Here is a 19,409-nt window from a genome sequence, read left to right on the forward strand (position 1 = left end):
ATTTCTAGGCTATAAGGTCTCACACAAGCACATCCTAGCAGGATAAAAAAGGCAGAGAACAGTCTGGAGCTTAGGTGGAGTGTCCATGATGGCTCACAGCAGGGCCGCCAGACTGGCCAGTGAGGGGCAGACACCAAAGCAAGTTGTGGGGAGACTGAGCCCTGGCTCCTCTGTGGCTCAGCTCTGACCCTGACCCTGCCCCTGCCCCTGGTGAGATTTATTACCTGGTAATCCACAAACCACTTCTCTCTTGGGCCATTCTGAAATCTTATAACCTTTTTTCTATTCCCCAAGTGTACTGAAGTATCGAATTAAAAAAAAAAGCCATACAAAATTAACATTAAAAAAATAAATTTATCTGAAGTCTGAAATACTGAAGAACAAGCATATAGCTAAATAGTACAAAGAGCAGAAATTAGAAAATAAAAAATGACTTAAGACAGACAGGCATTCTCTGGCAATACTCTATTAGTTTACACATATTTTTAAAACACATTTTTAAAGATATTTCTCCAACATTCACAAAAGGCAAAAGCTATATTTGGAACATTTCAAAATACGTTTGAAAGCATCCAGTTTCTTTCTCAAATCACTCAATTAAAATGTACACAAGTGAGTTACCCAACTCCATTTTTCAAAGATACAACATAGAATTGTATGATATTCTTGTCTGACATATTACAAATTTAACTAAAAATACAAAAAACTTATCAATTCATTTTGTGTTCTGCCATGTAATATTTCATTCTTTTTCTAATCAACTAGGACAAATACACATGACATATATGTATATACACTTTTCAGGAATAAAATATTCCAACTTTTATCTGTAATTTGTTCAAAACCTCAGGAACTTGACAAGGACATGATTATTTGAAACAACATTGACAGTTTAAAAATAAAAACAATCATTTAAAGGAGGGACCTTAAAATATATTTTTGGCCATAAAATCTGTGATGTGATTATCTAGGGAAGTTAATGATACAGCATCATCTGCCTGAGCTATCACCAACTGAACAAAAAGGCTGAAAACAGACATTAAATTCCCTGTATCTACAAGGTAACAACCACAGTTGTTTATTCAATTGTCCAGGGAATTTTCCTCCAGCTAGATTTAAGTTCCTGTGCTACAGTGATTTGGTCTGTCCCCTGATGAGTGCATTTAAGATTCAAAAAATGATCTTTGAGATCAGATTTTACATTCATTACATACAGATGAGGAAAATGCTGCCTGGAGATTTACAGGGAAGCTAGAAACAGATCCACCAGGACACAGACCTGAAGTTCCTGATTCCCAGCTAAGTTCTTCTGGTAACACGCTCTCCAGGGTAAGATTCCACATAATTTCCTGTCGTTTGGTTATGGAGATTGCTATAATTTTAATATTAAGCAATGCACATAGCTAATTGCTAATTCACTTCAAGGGTATTCAAGGGAATACCTGATTGGCTTTTTGTGTTTATGTGGACATAATACAAATATCACGGCTGTTTCAATGTCATTACTCTAAAGATGTTCCCTATCAGCTTGGAGAGCCAGGACGTGAACAACATTGAGATTCTCACTGTAAACAAAACGCAGTGGTAGGCACTGTGGAAACGCATTTGGTCCTGTTTTCCTTACCCTGAGCACAGAAAACAGCACGCTGTTCCAGGAGGTCGGAGCCTGTGCACATTCGTGGTGAAGAAAGGAGTCCACGTGCCCAGCGCACTGAGGGAGCACAGACATGGGCACAGGACTCCTCGGAGGAGAATGGTCTGAAGAAACCATGTTGCAGAATCAGAACAGACAGCATTTCAAGGGGTCCCCCCTAATTGGGAACACCCGGTCTCCCTGAAGTTATTAGAGATTTCCTTATCTCAGGAATCGTCAAGGCCAAAGTATAAGGTGTGATACAAGACACCGTGAAAAAGCCCAGGAAACACAAGGTGAAATGTTCTGAGCAGAAAGCTATATACTGAAGGGTGAAAAAAAAAAGTAAAAAAGGCAATGGATACAAAACTACTCAATTTCAAGTTGGAGTGAAAAAATATAGTAAATATAGTGTTAACTTTCTTACAATGACCGGGAAGGCAGCACAGAGACCAACTCAGGACAACGAGTCTGTGTCTGGGCTTCTTCGCTTAACGAGAACACAAGCCTAAGACCAAAGGTATGAGTTCCATCTACGCACTGAAGAGTTTTTATGGCCACGGACAGTACCTGTAACAAAGCAGTTTCTAATGAGAATGGTAAGAAATGGGAAAAATCATAGAGGTCATCTGAAAGTCTCATCCCAATAGTGTCCGTTGGTGGGTTAAAAGTATCGTATTGGTATACTGTTTCACACTGAGGGGCTTAGACAGCTGGTATGAACAACGCCAAGTGAAGTGAAGTGAAAGTCGCTCAGTCGTGTCTGACTCTTTGCGACTCCATGGACAGTCCATGGAATTCTCCAGGTCAGAGTACTGGAGTGGGTAGGCTTTCCCTTCTCCAGGGGATATTCCAACCCAGGGATCAAACCCAGGTCTCCTGCAGGGCAGGCAGATTCTTTACCAGATTCTTTACCAGAGCCACAAGGGAAGCCCAAGGATATTGGAGTGGGTAGCCTATCCCTTCTCCAGCAGATCTTCCTGATCAGGAATCAAACCAGGGTCTCCTGCGTTGCAGGTGGATTCTTTACCAACTGAGCTATCAGGGATGGAAAGGGAGATAATTAGTAATATATTGTTCACTTGGTTCCACTGGATAGCATATTTAAATAAACAAGTTGCATGTACTCTTATGCAATTTGAAGGGCATGGACCTCCATATTATCATTTTAGAAAGCCTCCTAAGCTTCTACTTTCTATGTTAAAATGTCAGCAAAAGTACTTTAAATTAACAATTAAATAAAAAAACAGTAACTGCATTTAGGAGTCACATAATAATTTTCAAGTAAGTGTCCATTCTCCATAACCTATAAACCAGGCTTTACTATTCAATTATCACATGATGTTACTTTTCCTTTCACGTCAAATTGCTGACTCTGACTGTTTGGACATCAGGACAGTTTTTGACTCTTGATCTGTGGGGCTATCAACTGGTACCTGTAGAAAGAAAAAGAAGATAAAAAATTTACATTACGTATCTGGCATATGTCATTATGACAGATCCACAGTTGACTCAGGAATTAAAAAATAAGCTGATTACATAGATGGGTTTACACTTACTCTATGTACACATTTCTCAATAGTATAATCATAAAAACATTCACTACTTACAGCTTTAATATCGCCATTTGTAATTCCTTTATTTATATTGTGTCTTTTCAGATCTGACTTGATTAATGCTGCAAATAGAGAAGGATCAATGAAGTTACCACAGAGTATGTATAAATATACTTTTTTCTAAGCAGTGCAAAATCTTTTTTGATATTGTCAAATGTAGCACACTATAGTACCATAATATTCCATAACATTCTTGTAGCCTGAAAAAAGAACACTACCTAAGTCATTAACTTAATTAGCAAGTCATTCATTGGTGAACAAATACAGGATGCTAAGAACCAAGACACAAAGATGAAAAGTGCAATTCTTCCCCTAAAGGACCCTCTAATCTAGGGAAGGGCTTCTATGGTGGCTCAGATGGTAAAGAATCTGCCTGCAATCAGGAGACGTGGGTTTGATCCCTGGGTCGGGAAGATCCCCTGGAGAAAGGAATGGCACCCGTTCCAGTATTCTTGCCTGGGAAATCCCATGACAGCAGAGCCTGGTGGGCTACAGTCCACGGGGTTGCAAACGAGTCAGACACAACTGAGTGACTAAACAACAACAATCTATGGGAAACACTGACATGCAAACAATTTTAACGTTGTGCAACAACTCCAGTAATGCAGGCATGGACAGGATACGGTGGAAGCATGCGGGGAAAATGTCTGTGTCAGCCGAAGGAAATAAGGAAAGGCTTATCAGAGGAGACACGTTTGAACTGAAACTTGAAAAAATGAGTGGGAACTTGTCAAGCAGACAAGAGGAGAGCAGAAGGCACTCCAGGCAGGCGGAAGCCGGTACACGCCGAGCAGAAGGCATTCAGGCAGGCGGAAGCCGGTACACGCCGAGCAGAAGGCATCAGGCAGGCGGAAGCCGGTACACGCCGAGCAGAAGGCATCCAGGCAGGCGGAAGCCGGTACACGCCGAGCAGAAGGCATCCAGGCAGGCGGAAGCCGGTACACGCCGAGCAGAAGGCATCCAGGCAGGCGGAAGCCGGTACCCGCCGAGCAGAAGGCATCCAGGCAGGCGGAAGCCGGTACCCGCCGAGCAGAAGGCATCCAGGCAGGCGGAAGCCGGTACCCGCCGAGCAGAAGGCATCCAGGCAGGCGGAAGCCGGTACACGCCGAGCAGAAGGCATCCAGGCAGGCGGAAGCCGGTACACGCCGAGCAGAAGGCACTCCAGGCAGGCGGAAGCCGGTACACGCCGAGCAGAAGGCATTCAGGCAGGCGGAGGCCGGTACCCGCCAAGAGGTCAGGACAGGAAGAGTGGGGTCTATTCTCAGCACCCGTGGTCGTCTGATCAGCGGAGCATCAAGCACAAGAGGGAGACGGGAGACAGCAAGAGAGGAGGCTGGGTTGGCAGTGGCAGGACGACGCCGTGAGTGACTGGGGAGGAGCTCCGTTTGGCAGCTGTGTGGGGGGGTGTGATCGGCAACAAGGCTAGAGGCAGCAAAGCCGGTCAAGAGGCTTTCATCCTGCTGGAGATGGTAAGGCCTGAATATGTGAGAAATGGTGCAGTTTAGACAATGATTTATTTATTTAGTTTTGGCTGCTCCAAATCTTCATTGCTGTGCACAGGCTTTCTCTAGTTGTAGCCAAGCGGGGGCAAGTCTCTGTTGTGGCGTGCGAGCTTCTCGTTGAGCTGGCTTCTCTTGATGCAGAGCATGGGCTCTGGGGCACGCGGGCTTCGGTAGTTGCGGCGCGCAGCTCCGTAGTCGCACCTCATGGGCTCTAGAGCACAGGCTCAGTAGTTGTCCGTGGGCTTAGTTGCTCTGCGGCATGTAAGGTGTTTCCAAATCAGGGGTGGAATCCATGTCTCCTGCATTGACAGGCGGATTCTTACCCACTGGACCACCAGGGAAGCCCAAGAGGATGTTCTAATATCAAGCTGCTTGTAATTGGGAGCTTGTTACATCAGCAGTTTCTTTAAAATCATTTAAATGCAGTCAGAAAGGCCATATTACATATATCCAAGTATCTTTGTGTAAATGTCTGAATTTCTAAAATGTTGCTATCCGTAACAGAAAAAGTTCTAAAGAAGAAGTAGTCTAACTTTTAAGACTGATTTTACTTTTACCTTTCATTTTGACTTTGCTTTATGACCAATTAGATTATTTAACTACCCACCAATTTGCCCCTTTTCTTATTTTACACTCTTTGTGTAGTCTGTGGCTTTAACTACCACATTAACAGTGCTGCTGCTGCTTCTGCTAAGTCGCTTCAGTCGTGTCCGACTCTGTGCGACCTCACAGACGGCAGCCCACCAGGCTCCTCTGCCCATGGGATTTTCCAGGCAAGAGTACTGGAGTGGGGTGCTGTACCTCCAGACCTGATCTTTTTTACATTTCAGACCAATATGTCTAATCATATATTTATCCTTGGACCTGAATGTCCCACGGGATTTTATACTCGACCTGTCCAGAACAGAACTTGCCATCTTCCCACCATACCTGTCCTTTTTGTATTTTCAGTTTCAATAAGTAGGACCAGAGAAAGTGAAAGTGTTAGTCACTCTGTCATGTCTGATTCTTTGTGACCCCATGGACTATAGCCTATACCAGGCTTCTCTGTTCATGGGATTCTCCAGGCAAGAATACTGGAGCAGGTTGCCATTCCCTTCTCCAGGGGATCTTTCCCACCCAAGAATCGAACCTAGGTCTCCAGCCTTGGCAGACAGATTCTTAACAGTCTGAGCTACCAGGAAAGCCACCATCCATTCAATTGCCCAAGCAAGTCGCCCGCTTCCCCCTTCCCAACCCCCATTTTTCATATCCTTTCAAACCGTTGAGGCTTACTGGTTTGATTCTAAAATATCTCTGAATTCTGTCCCTGTATCACCATTTCTCCGCTAAGGAGCGGATATATATGTGAAGCATACTGCTTCACAGAGAAAAATTAACACTAGAAAAGCAGAATGCACTGCATTTAAATGGTAATTCCTCTGTCAAAATAAGACCTGCCAACAAGTCTCAGAAAAAAATATAAAAAAGAAAAGGTATCACCTTCAGCACACCTCAGCAATCTCTCAGCCCTCTTTCCTCTGTCTGTACAAATGACTACTGGATACAAATCCATCATACACTCTCTAGTAAAACACTCAACACATGAGAGACATTAATTAGCATTTTTAAATGACAAAACTGTCAATGTAAAACTGATTTTAAAGATCTTTTTTTATACTTCTTAATTTTCTGTACCTGACCTGTTTGAATTAACATTTATGAATCTTACTATAAGATAAAGTGAATAGAGAACACAAAACTGTTGCCTTTTTTGGTGCAACAGTAACACTCTATTTGATACCTATGTGTTCCTCTCCTGGAAATTGAGAATCAATATGGAATTACTTATGACATCTCAGTAGTTAAGGCAGTTTATCTACCACATTACATACGTTCAGTCACAAAACATTCAGTTTTATGTGTTTCGTTTTACTAACTGAAGAGAATAGGGGAAAACGCTTCCTTGGTAGGATTTCTCCTTTGAGGAAACAGTGCACGCAGTCCCTAGAGTGTAATGAATAAATGTCAGTGACCTTAAGTGGCTGCATATTTCCAAAGTATGTGCTTATCACTGCTAAGAGCTCATACTGGGGGTTTCAAAAAGGATGACCAGGTGTTCAACAAATATAAAAAGAAGCCTTGATTCACATCTTTCTGTTAGATTCTATCCTTGAATTAAGTTATAGGAGATCAAAAAAAAAAAAAAACAATCCCTCTCTGCGTCTCCATCGCCTCTGTCTCTCATGTAGACAAGGAATGCAGAAAGAAACTAACAAAGTCAAATAACATTAGAGGCCAACATGGGCCTGGAAGCACTGATACACATCTCACTTCTGTTTCTTTGGGCCATGCCCCTTGGCTTGTCAAATCTTAGTTCCCCAACCAGGCGTGGAACCCAGGGGGAGCACATGTGGGGAGGTGGGGCTGAGCCCGGGGAGCCTGGGCTGCAACGGCAGCCTGCATGATCAGACAGGCCCTAGGTGCCAGACCCTGCCAGCAGCTTCTCATCAACCATCTCAGTTAGTCCTCATAGCAAGCCCTAAAAGCAAGCTTTTAATATCCTGTTAATATAATTAAGAAAAGGAGAATGAGAGAGGTGGAGTAGCTTGTCTACAATCACACAGCTAACGAGCAGCAGAAGCTGAACCTGAGGCCAGTTCTGTCCATTCCAAGTCTTTGCTAACACCTGCTACAATGGTTTGTTTTCCAGGCGTGGTAACTGTACTGAATTTGAAACCTCAAAAATGAATCCACAGATTCATATTCCTGAAGGCAAACAATATCCTGCCTCTTATTTCTTTTTTTTTTTCTTGAGTTCTGCCAAGCCTTGAGAAGCAACAGAAATGAAATTAAACATACGAAGACGATGTGACACAAGTACTTCCGGCAGGCGTGCGCCGAACCTACCTGTTAAAATGATGCCGCCAAATATCCAGACACAGAGGAAAACGTTCCCCGTTCTAGGACCATACGCTGATGTAAGCTTTCCTTGGGCCAGTGTGAATAAGATTCCAAATATCTAAAATCAAGTAAGAGAAATATTTTATTATTAAGATTGCTTTTAAAAACAAATACAGTATTTCCCCCAGAACTTTTCTTAACTATTTTATTCATATGATTTGGCTTCTAGAAACATGCATTGAAAGGTGGAATTTTTAAAAACAAAAGCTACAGTCAAATTCATTATTCATTAGAATATTTGATAAACTAACAGTCTCAGATTTAAGAGAAATCAGAGGTTCACCTGTGCGGCAGCATTAAGAAGACCGGACGAAGTCCCTTCAGACTCAGGGTAAGTGATTTCAACAGCAAATTCGAAACCCAAGGGGAGGTAACCAGTCATGAAGAAACTACAGAAAATAAATTCAAAATCACAGAAGAAATCATTGGAAGGACAATATCACCTGTTGATCCAACTGCTTTACTTCTCAGACTTGTTATAATTATCAGATAAGTGAAAGTTTTGACGTTGGTGTGTGCAAGGAAGGCACTATTATGATTCACCAATTAATCCAAGGACAGGAGAACTGCGAAGCAAAACCGTGAACTAGGAAGCAAAACAATTTCTAATTTTCTTCCAGAGAAAAATATACTCCTAGTTTTCTAAGTCAGTTGTCTTTCTAGCCAAGTAAAGAGACTTCAGGTTAAGTAAGGCTCATCCGTTTTTCACCTACAGCATAGCAAAAAATTTTGAATTATTTTTTATAGTTCTAAAGAATTATACATTTATGTGCACAAGAGGGATCTTTTTTAAAGTTTAAAATATTAAAGGACTTTTGGATGAACTGTAAAAAATGAAAAGCCACAGCAGTAATGCTTCAGAATTCTAACAGCACACTCTCATTCCCTTTAACACGTGCGATGCTTACCCAAGCAACCCTCCAGTGACAAAGACGATGATAATGTGTCCAAGGTTCAGTGTGAAAGTAAAGATAACCATTCCAACAAAAGACAGAATGTAAACAGTCAGAGTAGTGTGTCTAAAACAAAAACAACAGAATTGTTAGTGTTCTGTCTGATTTTCTTAGGCACATAAAAATCATGTGGCTAATTCTGCTCTGTCCATATGGTAATAAATTCTTCAGATTTCAAGACTTACCCTTTCTTATCTATGGAAAATGGTTCCACCAGGCATGGACTTGAAAGACTAAACTGAAGTTTCAAAAGTTTCAGTTTGCAGCCAACAACAGAAGTCACCTTATATCCAATGCTCAGACAAAGGAATACCCATAAGGGTAAAAACCATTTTTATGGCACCAAACGGGATATGGATGCTGCCCTATCTGTATTTCAAGATTCAGATCAAAGTCTGCCTCTTCCGTAATACTTTTCCTAACCACTGCAGCTGACGAGATTCTCCTTTTCTTCAAACTCCCTAATCATTTTCTATGTACATGATTGACACTTGACATCTGTTTTAGTCTGTTATATGATTATTTAACTTTACATGCATGAACACCTTAATTTTTCCCAATTAGACTACAAAGGTTCTAAGGATAGGGATCAAATATTGCTTCCCACGATTCTTAGCTAAGAGTGATGCACATGACCAGAGCTTGGTGCGTGAACGGCAGTTACCCTGAGAAGAAAGCCAGGGCAACAAAGAACATCTGTACGCCAAGCCGTTTCCTAATTATAAAACGGACCAAAGACTATTGATAAATATAAATCCTTTATACATACTCTCTTCATCTACAAATTTAATGGGTTTCATGCTAAGCTACCATTACATTACAATGAAGCCCCAGTAAGTGCTATTTTAAATCATGTGAGAATTATTTGGAGCATTTTAAGATCAGAGGTATTTTGAAAGAGCTTAGATAATGATACCAAATATCAAACAGATTAGATCTATCAAATGTATCTTAGGCCTTGAGAGGTGTAGAGGACACAGTTCCATTACTTCATTCATTCACAGTTCCATTCATTCATTTCTCCCAAACACATGAGAAATTTCTGTCTGTTAAGAAATGCAGCTATTCTTCTACTTTTTTTTTTAGATGTAGCTGTTCTTTTAAGGCCCAGTGCAAAAGATGCTGCCTTGGAAAGCCCCTTTCTCAGTCTCCCAGTTGGTATTACTCACTTTTTCTTTTGTATTAGCATTTTTCTGGTTCCATATAGATACACAATTAATATAAAATCTTCATATTATCTATTACAGTATTACAGTCAAGCGTTATTACACTTTTAGGGCATTTTAGCCAAAAACTTTTTATTAAAATGCCTTATGCTCACCAATAATTTTTTGATAGGAAAAAACTTTTTATTTGTTTTTAAGTTCACAACATGAAAAAACAGCAATATAAAAGTCTCTATCAAAAGTCAAATGTTTCTCAGAAAGGGCTCCTTTTAAAATAGAACTGATCTCTTCTGGAGTGGTATACATTGAGTATTATTAGAGGAGAGGCGAGTTCATAAGGTATCCAAGTTCTCAAAGTTGAAATAAATATGACCAATAAGATAATACAGAGACCACTGAAACATGAAAAAACAGCAATATAAAAGTCTCTATCAAAAGTCAAATGTTTCTCAGAAAGGGCTCCTTTTAAAATAGAACTGATCTCTTCTGGAGTGGTATACATTGAGTATTATTAGAGGAGAGGAGAGTTCATAAGGTATCCAAGTTCTCAAAGTTGAAATAAATATGACCAATAAGATAATACAGAGACCACTGAAACATTCAGAAGTGAAGGGAACCTAAGAGTGTCTAGAATGTAAGTCTTTTAGTAATAATAACACTTTTTAAGTTTCTTAGAATGAAAAGTAAAGGTTCCTTTAAAACCAAAATACCTTGGGTTGTACACCACACATCTGCCTGCTTCACTTACTTGTATGTTTTGGTATAATCCAGCCATAAGCCACAAAGAATAGATCCCACCATTCCAGCTACTACTAGTGTTAGCCCAATCCTTCCAGCATTCACTTCTTCTCCCTTAAAATTTTTTCAAAAGAAGTTCATCAGACACCTCAAATTCAAAAAGATCCTTCACATTCCCATGCCTTCTCATGTCAAGGGAAATAAGCAGATACAATTAAGCATACAATATAACATGAAGAATTCAGTACATGTATTAGGGTGAATGGACATTCTATATTAAAGCAAAAAAACAAAGCAAAACCTGACATATGGGAGAAATCAAAAAGGAAATTTTTCTTGATCCTCCATGGTTAGAAGGACAATGATTTTTGTTAGAATTCTTAAGTAATTCATAGGTGTCTGAAAAGAAAGTTAATCTGATAGCTTTTACATAGAAGTGCTTTCTCTTTTCAAAAGGAAAGAGAGATCAGGGCTTGATATTTACTTCTTTATATTTGTGTTGGTTTCTTTTACATTTTTTTGGTCTTGTCTCATATAACCAGTCACACTATCCCTTTAAAAAAGAATAAAGAAAAAGACAGAGGTATTGTCAAAACAGTAATGACTTCTGGTTTCTGTGTTGTTTTATAAATTGAATTAAACGTAATCTCAACTGAAACAAGTATAAATCTTTTATAGCAACAAGGTCATACATCTTTAGGTCTCATGATCATGCTCACAGGAATTATGTTGCTGAAGAAAAGTTCTTGGCCAGGCATGCAACACAATATTGACAGAAGCTTACCTCATAATGTGTCAGTATCATTTGATTTAATAATGTTGAGACTGAATAAAATGCTCCAGTCATGATACCTACAATAATAAAGAGAAAACTATCAATGTGCCATGTACTAGTTTATAAAGTGATATGGAGCACTCTGGGATGACTGTGAAAATACAATGTCTTCTTAGACAGTTGACAGAAAAAATTGAGACCTCTCGCTATTCCCTTTCAAGATGCAGACTGAGCAGCGTTAACACCTAAGCTTAGGAGAGAGTACGATTGCAGAATTCTGTCATTACATCATTTACTATTATTTAGATTCAGACATACGGGCCAGAAATCCCATGCATAACACTGTGTAACAGCAATCAAGCAACTGATTGTTTCCTGAGCACCTGGGCAAGTTAACGAATGCTAAAGCGTTAGGCCAGAACCCCTGTTGCAGCCATCTCGCCCCTGCGTCAAAGACGTACGAGGAAATGAGGAAGACAACATCAACTAAAGACTACTTTAGAAGGGAAAGTTAAAAACAGATGGTTATCAGGAAGCATATATAGGTTTGGATAACGGAGTTTCTTCATATGTGTTGTATCACGTTAAGTCTAAGTCTCTTAACCTAGCTGAAATTTAAGCTTATTATTTTTCTATTATTAAATAGTTCAAGCATACAAAATAGTACAGAGACTATAACAAATACCCTTACTCATCAGTCTTACAAACGTTAACATTTTGCTATCTTTGCTTCAGATTCATTTTTGCAGATCTTCCTTAATCCTATTCTTCCTCAGAGGTAATCCCTACCCTGACCATCATATTTATCACTGCAGATATTACAACATATGTATATCAATAAACAACAGAATTATTCTGCCTGTATTTAAATTTTATATGAATAATATGGCATTGTATCCATCTGCAATTTGCTCATATCACTCAGTATCATGGTTTTGAGGTTTATCCATGTTGATACTTTTAGTTCTACCTCATCAGTTTTCTCTGGTGTATAATACTCCACTATGCAAATAAACTTCAATTTAACTATCTCTTGTCCTAAGTCAATAGATACTTTAAGGCTTTTTCCAGTTTTTCACTATTTAAAACAATATTGCAATAAATATTGCTTTTGTTCTTATGTATATAAGGGTTTCTCTAAGCAAAAATCTAGAAGTAAAACTTCTACTTTCTGGATATAGCCCAACTGCTCTTCAAAATGGTTGTACCAGTTTATACTACCAACAGAGTTCCTTTACTCTAAGTTCTTGATAAATTTGTCTTCGTCAGATTTTTAAAAAAAAATTTTTTTTTTGCCAATTTAAATGTGTGTGATATTGTATCTCACTCTGGTTTTGATCTGCATTTCCTCGATTCCTAATAAGGCAGAGCATCATATATGAGCAACATATACACACAAACATATAAATGTCTCTGATTTTCCTGGATGGTTTGCTCTTTTCTTAGTGATTAGCAGGAGTCAATCTTATATTGTAGGTGCAAAGCCTTTGTTGGTTATATGCATTGCATTGCAGACATTTTCTCATGGTTTATGTCATGTCTTTCTACAAAATAATTTAATCATATTTATCAATTTTTAAATTTAGGGCTTTTTTTTTTTTGCATCAGAAAATTCTTTTAAGAATACTAAAGATGGTTTCCTATATTTGCTTCTAAAACATTAAAGTTCTGGCGACTTCCCTGTGTTTAAGACTCTACATTTTGACTGCAGGAGTGGGTTTGGAAACTGGTTTAGGAAACTTAGATCCCACCTGCCAGCCCTCACAGCCAAAAAATAAAAACAAAAAAAACATTAAAGTTCTGGTTTTTACCCTTTGGTCTTTAATCCACAATTCATGTTCTAACTTCACATTATTTCTCCTCTATGGATAATCGATTGTCCCAAGACAATTTACTACGTAGTTTCTCGTCTACAAATGTCAAGTTTTCATATATGCATAATGCTCTAGTCATCACGTTGCTGTTGTTCAGCCGCTAAGTTGTGTCTGACTCTTTTGTGACCCCACGACTATAGCCTATAGCCCATAGACTATAGCCTGCCAGGCTCCTCTGTCCGTGGGATTTCCCAGGCAAGAATACTGGAGTGGACTGAGTTTCCTTCTCCAGGGGATCTTCTGTTGTTTGCAAATATTCTAGCTTTTCCTCTTGCAGGCTCTTAGTGGCACGGCCATATGACTGTAAAAGTGAACAAAAGTACTAGTTCTCCTTTTCTTAGTAATCGTGGGAGCACGTTTTGAGATCAGCCTGGATCTCCGAGTAATTCGCTGTCTGTTCACAGTGGACATGCGGCATCGGCAGGCTGTGCCATGTGATGTGGTAGGCCATTAAGATTTTTTGTTTTGGGTGGGGTTTCATTGCTAACCTAGCCTATGCCAACTGATACACAGGGGTAGGCCCCTGGGTTCTATTGTGTTCCAGTGATCTGTCTCAGTTCAGTTCAGTCGCTCAGTCGTGTCCAGCTCTTTGAGACTGTCTAACTAACCGTCTATCCCTTACTAATACATGGCATCTCATTACCACAGCTCTAGAAACCTTGATATCTGAGAATTAGTTCCTCACCTTATTCTTTATCAAAACTATCTTTGTTGCTCTTGGCCCTTACTTCTTTCACCGGAATCTTACAATTAGCCAAGTTCCATTTCAAACCCAGTTTTAAGTTGGAGATTGCTAGATGAGGCCTTTGTCCAGAGATCTTATCAAAAACCCCTGGGTGGCGAGCCTTTGTTACGCACTTCCCATTGAGTTCAGGAATGCACAGAGTCAGGTTAGGCTGAGGAGGCCAAGGAAAACAAGAGCCTGTGCGGAGGCTTGAGTGAACTCTGCTGCACAGTACCCTATGGTGGCCTCACTCCTCCAGACTCAGTGAGGACAGCCAGAGTCTGGATAAAGAACTACAATAGCAACAAGTATTGCTACCTGAATCTGGAGTGAGACACTTGTCTGAGTTTCAGATAGCAAGTGGCTACAGTTGGGATATAAGTGATGCTAAGTTTCTCCAAAGAGCCCAACGCCAAAAAAAAAAAAGTTTCTCAGTCTTCTTGGTTTCTTGAGTTTTGGCCACTGAAAACCTGTCCTAGGAGTGTGGTACCTAGCCAGACTATCCTATGTGCAAGTCTGCCCCAATCTTTTCTACATAATACTAGGCATGGATGGAGCAGACAAGTACACTTCTAAAACGTGGGATATGACCCTTACTCATTTAGACATTATGACCCCTTTGGCAATGAACATCAAGTCAACAAGCTTCTCCAACCGTTCTAGGGAATATCTGAACTCTCTACAGTGTTTCCCAACTCATTCTTGCTAACTCCTTCAACAAGTAAACTCTGTTCAGTTTCCAGAGCCTCTGTATGTGTCTGACCTTTCCATCAACCCAAATCTACAACTGGCATTTGTTAACACAGTGGTCCTGTAAGGTTAACTGGCATTATTACAATGTTGAGTCCTCCATAAACATGGTCTATCCCTCCACTTAATTTAGTCCTTCTCTTACATCTTTCAGTGTTTTACAATTTATAAAGTTCGTCTTTTAAGTATAGCTGATTTGGGGGCTTCCCAGGTGGCTCACTGGTAAAGAACCCACCTGCCAATTCAGTAGACACAGGAAACTCAGGTTCGATCCCTGGGTTGGGAAGATCCTCTGGAGGAGGGCATGGCAACCCACTCCAGTATTCTTGCCTGGAGAATCCTATGGACGGAGGAGTCTGGCGGACTACAGTCCATGGGGTCGAAAAGAGTTGGACACGACCGAGCGACTGAGCACGAGCACTGCTGCTGCTGCTGCTAAGTCGCTTCAGTCGTGTCCGACTCTGTGTGACCCCAGAGACGGCAGCCCACCAGGCTCCCCCTCCCTGGGATTCTCCAGGCAAGAACACTGGAGTGGGTTGCCATTTCCTTCTCCAATGCATGAAAGTGAAAAGTGAAAGTGAAGTCGCTCAGTCATGTCCAACTCCTAGTGACCCCATGGACTGCAGCCCACCAGGCCCCTCCGTCCATGGGATTTTCCAGGCAAGAGTACTGGAGTGGGGTGCCATCGCCTTCTCCAGAGCACAAGCACTAGCATAGTTGATTTCCATACAGTTCTTTTTAGTAGATTTATTCCCGGGCATCTTATACCTCTGGCCGCTATTATAAAAAGTTATCTTTTTATAGGAATGCAGTTGATACTTTCACATTGTTAGGTATTTAATATCGTTAATTCTAACAGAGAATGTAGGTTCTCTTGCATTCGTTTGTAGACCATGGGATTAGCAAACACTTTCTGTAACAGGACAGACAGTAAATACTTTTAGCTTTGCAGGCTGTATAGTCTCTGATGCGGCTACTTGGTGCTGCTCTCGTAGTTCAAAAGCAGCCATAGTAGAAAAAACGTAAGTAAATAAAATGTTATTTATAAAAATAGGCAATGGCCAGATTTGGCTCGTAAGACAGTTTGCTGACCTCTGATGTACACAGCCATGTATCTGTGAATAAAGCACCTTTTTGCTTTCCAATTCACGTGCTTTTAATTGGTCCTGTGTAACTGGACCAGCCAGGACTTTCAGTTGGATGCTGAGCAGAAGTGGTGACAATAAGCACCCTTGTTCTAAGGGATACTTCTTATTGATTCTCAAGGGTAATAATGCTTCTGAGCTTCTGTCTTTGGAAAGATGTTTGCTACAGGGTTTTTGTAGACAAACTTCGTCAGGTTCAGAAAGTTTATTTTTCTCACAGATGGCTAAGAGTCTTTAACCAATGGGCACCATATTTTGTCAATGCTTCCTCCTCAGCTACTGTGTGAATTGTCCTCTAGTGCACCCCCCACATGCCTGAAAATATAAAGACAATCACAGTAACATCCGAAGGCAAGTAAGACGGAAATAGGGGGTACTGGCTAACAAACAGTGTTAATATAAGAAATAAGGAATAAACAGTCAGAACAAATGTGTTGGTGCCTACAGTCAAAGCTACACTGTTAGGAGGAGTATCTGTCTGCTATGCTGAAAGATCTAGAAGGATGAGATTTTGACAGAATACTCCAGTTAGATGACAGCTTGCATAAGGTCAAAGACAGGAATTATTGATGACATTTTCCTTATGGCAGTCAGAACTGTAATTCATTAAGGACCTAAAAATACCCTGGGAGAACTCATGAAACAAGAAAGTGCTTCTGTCTTTAATAGCTATAACTTGTTTTTGTTGTTTTAAAAACATGTTAAAAAGCTCATTCTGAAGTTTTTGCTTTCAGTTCAAAATTTAAGTTTATGACTATGCTATTATTATAGAGTCAATAAACCTATTTCATTATCTCATTAATTAAAACTCAAACCACTAAAGGAAAAGAATCTGCAATGCTCAAAGGTTTACACAGACATCAACAAAAATAAAAGAAAACCACTTACCATAACTGATCAATAAAAGGACAAAAGGAATGTTTTTAAATAGGTTCCTTATTGATTTCACATAGGAGTACTCTCCGGGTGGACTGTCTTGGAGAACTGCTTGAGCCTGGCTTGGTGGATATTGAGGTTTTTCTTTGAATGCTGGAAATATACATGAAAAGGAAATTCAATATATGCGTCTTCCTTAGTGAGCAGACTAAATTTAGTTTAAGTTTAAAGAGGTAGTAAAAGTCTTTTGTGGTAAGGCTTTTCATTTTCACTAATTTCTAAGTGAAGAATAGTTTGGTATTATCATTTCAACCCTCTGCTACTGCTGCTAAGTCACTTCAGTCGTTTCCGACTCTGTGCGACCCCATAGACGGCAGCCCACCAGGCTCCCCCGTCCCTGGGATTCTCCAGGCAAGAACACTGGAGTAGGTTGCCATTTCCTTCTCCAATGCATGAAAGTGAAAAGTGAAAGTGAAGTCGCTCAGTCGTGTCTGACTCTCAGCGACCCCATGGACTGCAGCCCACCAGGCTCCTTGGTCCATGAGACTTTCCAGGCAAGAGTACTGGAGTGGGGTGCCATTGCCTTCTCCGTCTCAACCCTCTGAGACTGACTAAAACTCAGAGATTTGGCCAATTCACATAAGTGAACTACAAAATCATCAATAATACTATGTTAAACTTTGCCCAGGGATTATTCCAGTTTTAGTTAAGAAAGATTAATTTTTATTATGTTAAGTATTCTATTTCTAAATTTGGTTCAATTTGTAATGAGAGATAAGGTTAGATATGAGTAAGCCAATATCTTATTGAACTTTTAGAGGACTGGCTTGAGTTAGTACCTCTTTTCTCCTGAAACCTGATAAGAAGTTTATCATTTCTAGAACTGAAAGGGTCAAAGAGGATTCATTGGAGCAGAGCTAGGCCCTGCTTGCTGACCCACCTTGGCTGCATATGGAAAATCCAGGGGTAGAGCTGAGAGACATAAAAGTATGACACATGGTTTCTGAGATCTTAAGTTCTAGTACTGCTCATTTCTATGGAGTTAGATCACACAACCTGCTCAGCCAGACATTTAGAGACTGCCCTTTTGCTGAGCAACGGAGGATCTACCAACTTCCTGCAACAGATGGCAAAGGAGAGATTTCTGTAGGGTTTCGCTAGCTGGGAATCAAGACTTTTTGCTAGAAGAGCTGATCTGCTAAGACTGGTACAGCAGAAATTAAAATCTAGTTTTGGTATTGACTCAAAATTTTAAATTAAAATAGAAGGGAAATGCTGTATTTCACTGAATCTAAAATGGTCTGATGTTGGCACTCAATGATGTTGGCAGGCATCAACATGGTTATATAGTTTTCACATAATCATGTCTCAATTTCCACCAACGTTACTTGCCACTGGTATTTTTTTACTGATACAAGAATATTTAACTTGAAATCTGCCCTCTTAGCAAACTTTTAAGTGTATAATAAGTACTGTTAACTACAGGCATACTGTTATACAGAAGATCTCTAGAACTTTTTCATCTTAGATGCCACTGATGGATTGAGAATGAAGTAATACTTTCCAAAATATTAGAACTTCCTCTTTCTCTTTAAATAGTGACTATTCCTTTCTTCCAACAAAGAAGGCCTGCTGTGCAGTTTGACAGTGGGTTAGATCTGATGGACTTGGCTGTCAATTGTAATCATGTAGAAATTTTTTAAAAATACAGATTTTGAGAGTCTACCTAAGGCTCAATGAATCAGGATGTCTAGAACAGAACCTTAGACTCTGTATCACAAAACTCAACACCCAGCCAAGTTTGAAAATTACTGCAAGAGAAAGAAACTGTTCTTAAATTTGTATACAATATTTTAATTCTCTAATTCTATCCGCTGCTAAAAAATTTAAACATTACAGTTCTTTGCTCATCAAACCATGGATTAATTATGATACAAAGAAAACATCAAGCTAAAAGACTTCTATTATTATAGGTCTTACAACTAATTCAAGAGTCGACATAACTCATAAATATTTACTTTTTAGTACCCCTTACATTGGAGGACTGGTAGACATAAAGCGTTTAAGTAGCTGCAATCCCTCCTCCTCTTTTCACCCCATCTGCTCCCTGCACTGCTGAAGACGTCTGCTGTCCTTTCCTGAAAGACTGCATCCTAGTTAAGACAGGAGATATCTCTTTTTATTAATATTGGTAAAACAGAACTCACACGGTTTAAAATAACATTTCAGAATGTAAAAATTATGCCTATGATGTAGTCATGGGTGTTCAGTGAGTCTTAAGTCTCTAAGATTTTTTATTTACTGTGGTAGAATAAGTCTAAGTGGCTCAGATTTGAACTCAAATGCAAAATGAAAACAAGTTCTGGTAGTCTATAATTCCATTAGACTTGTTTTCTCAACACAAGGGTTATCTCTTAGTTTCAGGAAGTTGCCTGCTCTCCTGGACAAAATCAAGCCTTTATCTACTGCTGCTGCTGCTAAGTTGCTTCAGTCGTGTCCAACTCTGTGCGACCCCAAAGACAGCAGCCCACCAGGCTCCCCTGTCCCTGGGATTCTCCAGCAAGAACACTGGAGTGGGTTGCCACTGCCTTCTCCAGTGCATGAAAGTAAAGTCAGGCTTCAGTCTATGAAGAAAAAGAAGAATCAAAAAACTATTGATCTGTCACCCTTTGTACGCTGCACTGCTCCTTTCAAAAGATAAAATATGCCTTTTT

General features: G+C 39.9%; 1 protein-coding gene across 4 annotated transcripts in view; it reads right to left on the bottom strand.

Annotated features, from left to right (window-relative positions):
• Positions 1 to 334: 334 nt before the first annotated feature.
• FLVCR1 (feline leukemia virus subgroup C cellular receptor 1) overlaps positions 335 to 19,409 on the bottom strand; it is a 29,146-nt gene continuing 10,071 nt past the window's right edge. The window contains exons 3-10 of one of the 4 annotated variants that reach the window (XM_027565639.1): positions 16,708 to 16,848; positions 11,336 to 11,403; positions 10,562 to 10,665; positions 8,603 to 8,713; positions 7,978 to 8,083; positions 7,641 to 7,752; positions 3,244 to 3,311; positions 335 to 3,069 (exon numbers count right to left, since the gene is read on the bottom strand). In XM_027565639.1, the coding sequence (XP_027421440.1) occupies positions 2,995 to 3,069; positions 3,244 to 3,311; positions 7,641 to 7,752; positions 7,978 to 8,083; positions 8,603 to 8,713; positions 10,562 to 10,665; positions 11,336 to 11,403; positions 16,708 to 16,848 (785 nt within the window). In that variant the 3' untranslated portion in view covers positions 335 to 2,994. Of the gene's footprint in view, positions 3,070 to 3,243; positions 3,312 to 4,894; positions 5,051 to 7,640; positions 7,753 to 7,977; positions 8,084 to 8,602; positions 8,714 to 10,561; positions 10,666 to 11,035; positions 11,404 to 16,707; positions 16,849 to 19,409 lie in introns of those variants that run through there. The other 3 variants (XM_027565637.1, XM_027565638.1, XR_003515023.1) reach the window with 3 other exon arrangements.

The sequence above is a fragment of the Bos indicus x Bos taurus genome, chromosome 16 (genome assembly GCF_003369695.1).
Source record: "Bos indicus x Bos taurus breed Angus x Brahman F1 hybrid chromosome 16, Bos_hybrid_MaternalHap_v2.0, whole genome shotgun sequence".
Classification (NCBI taxonomy): Eukaryota; Metazoa; Chordata; class Mammalia; order Artiodactyla; family Bovidae; genus Bos; species Bos indicus x Bos taurus.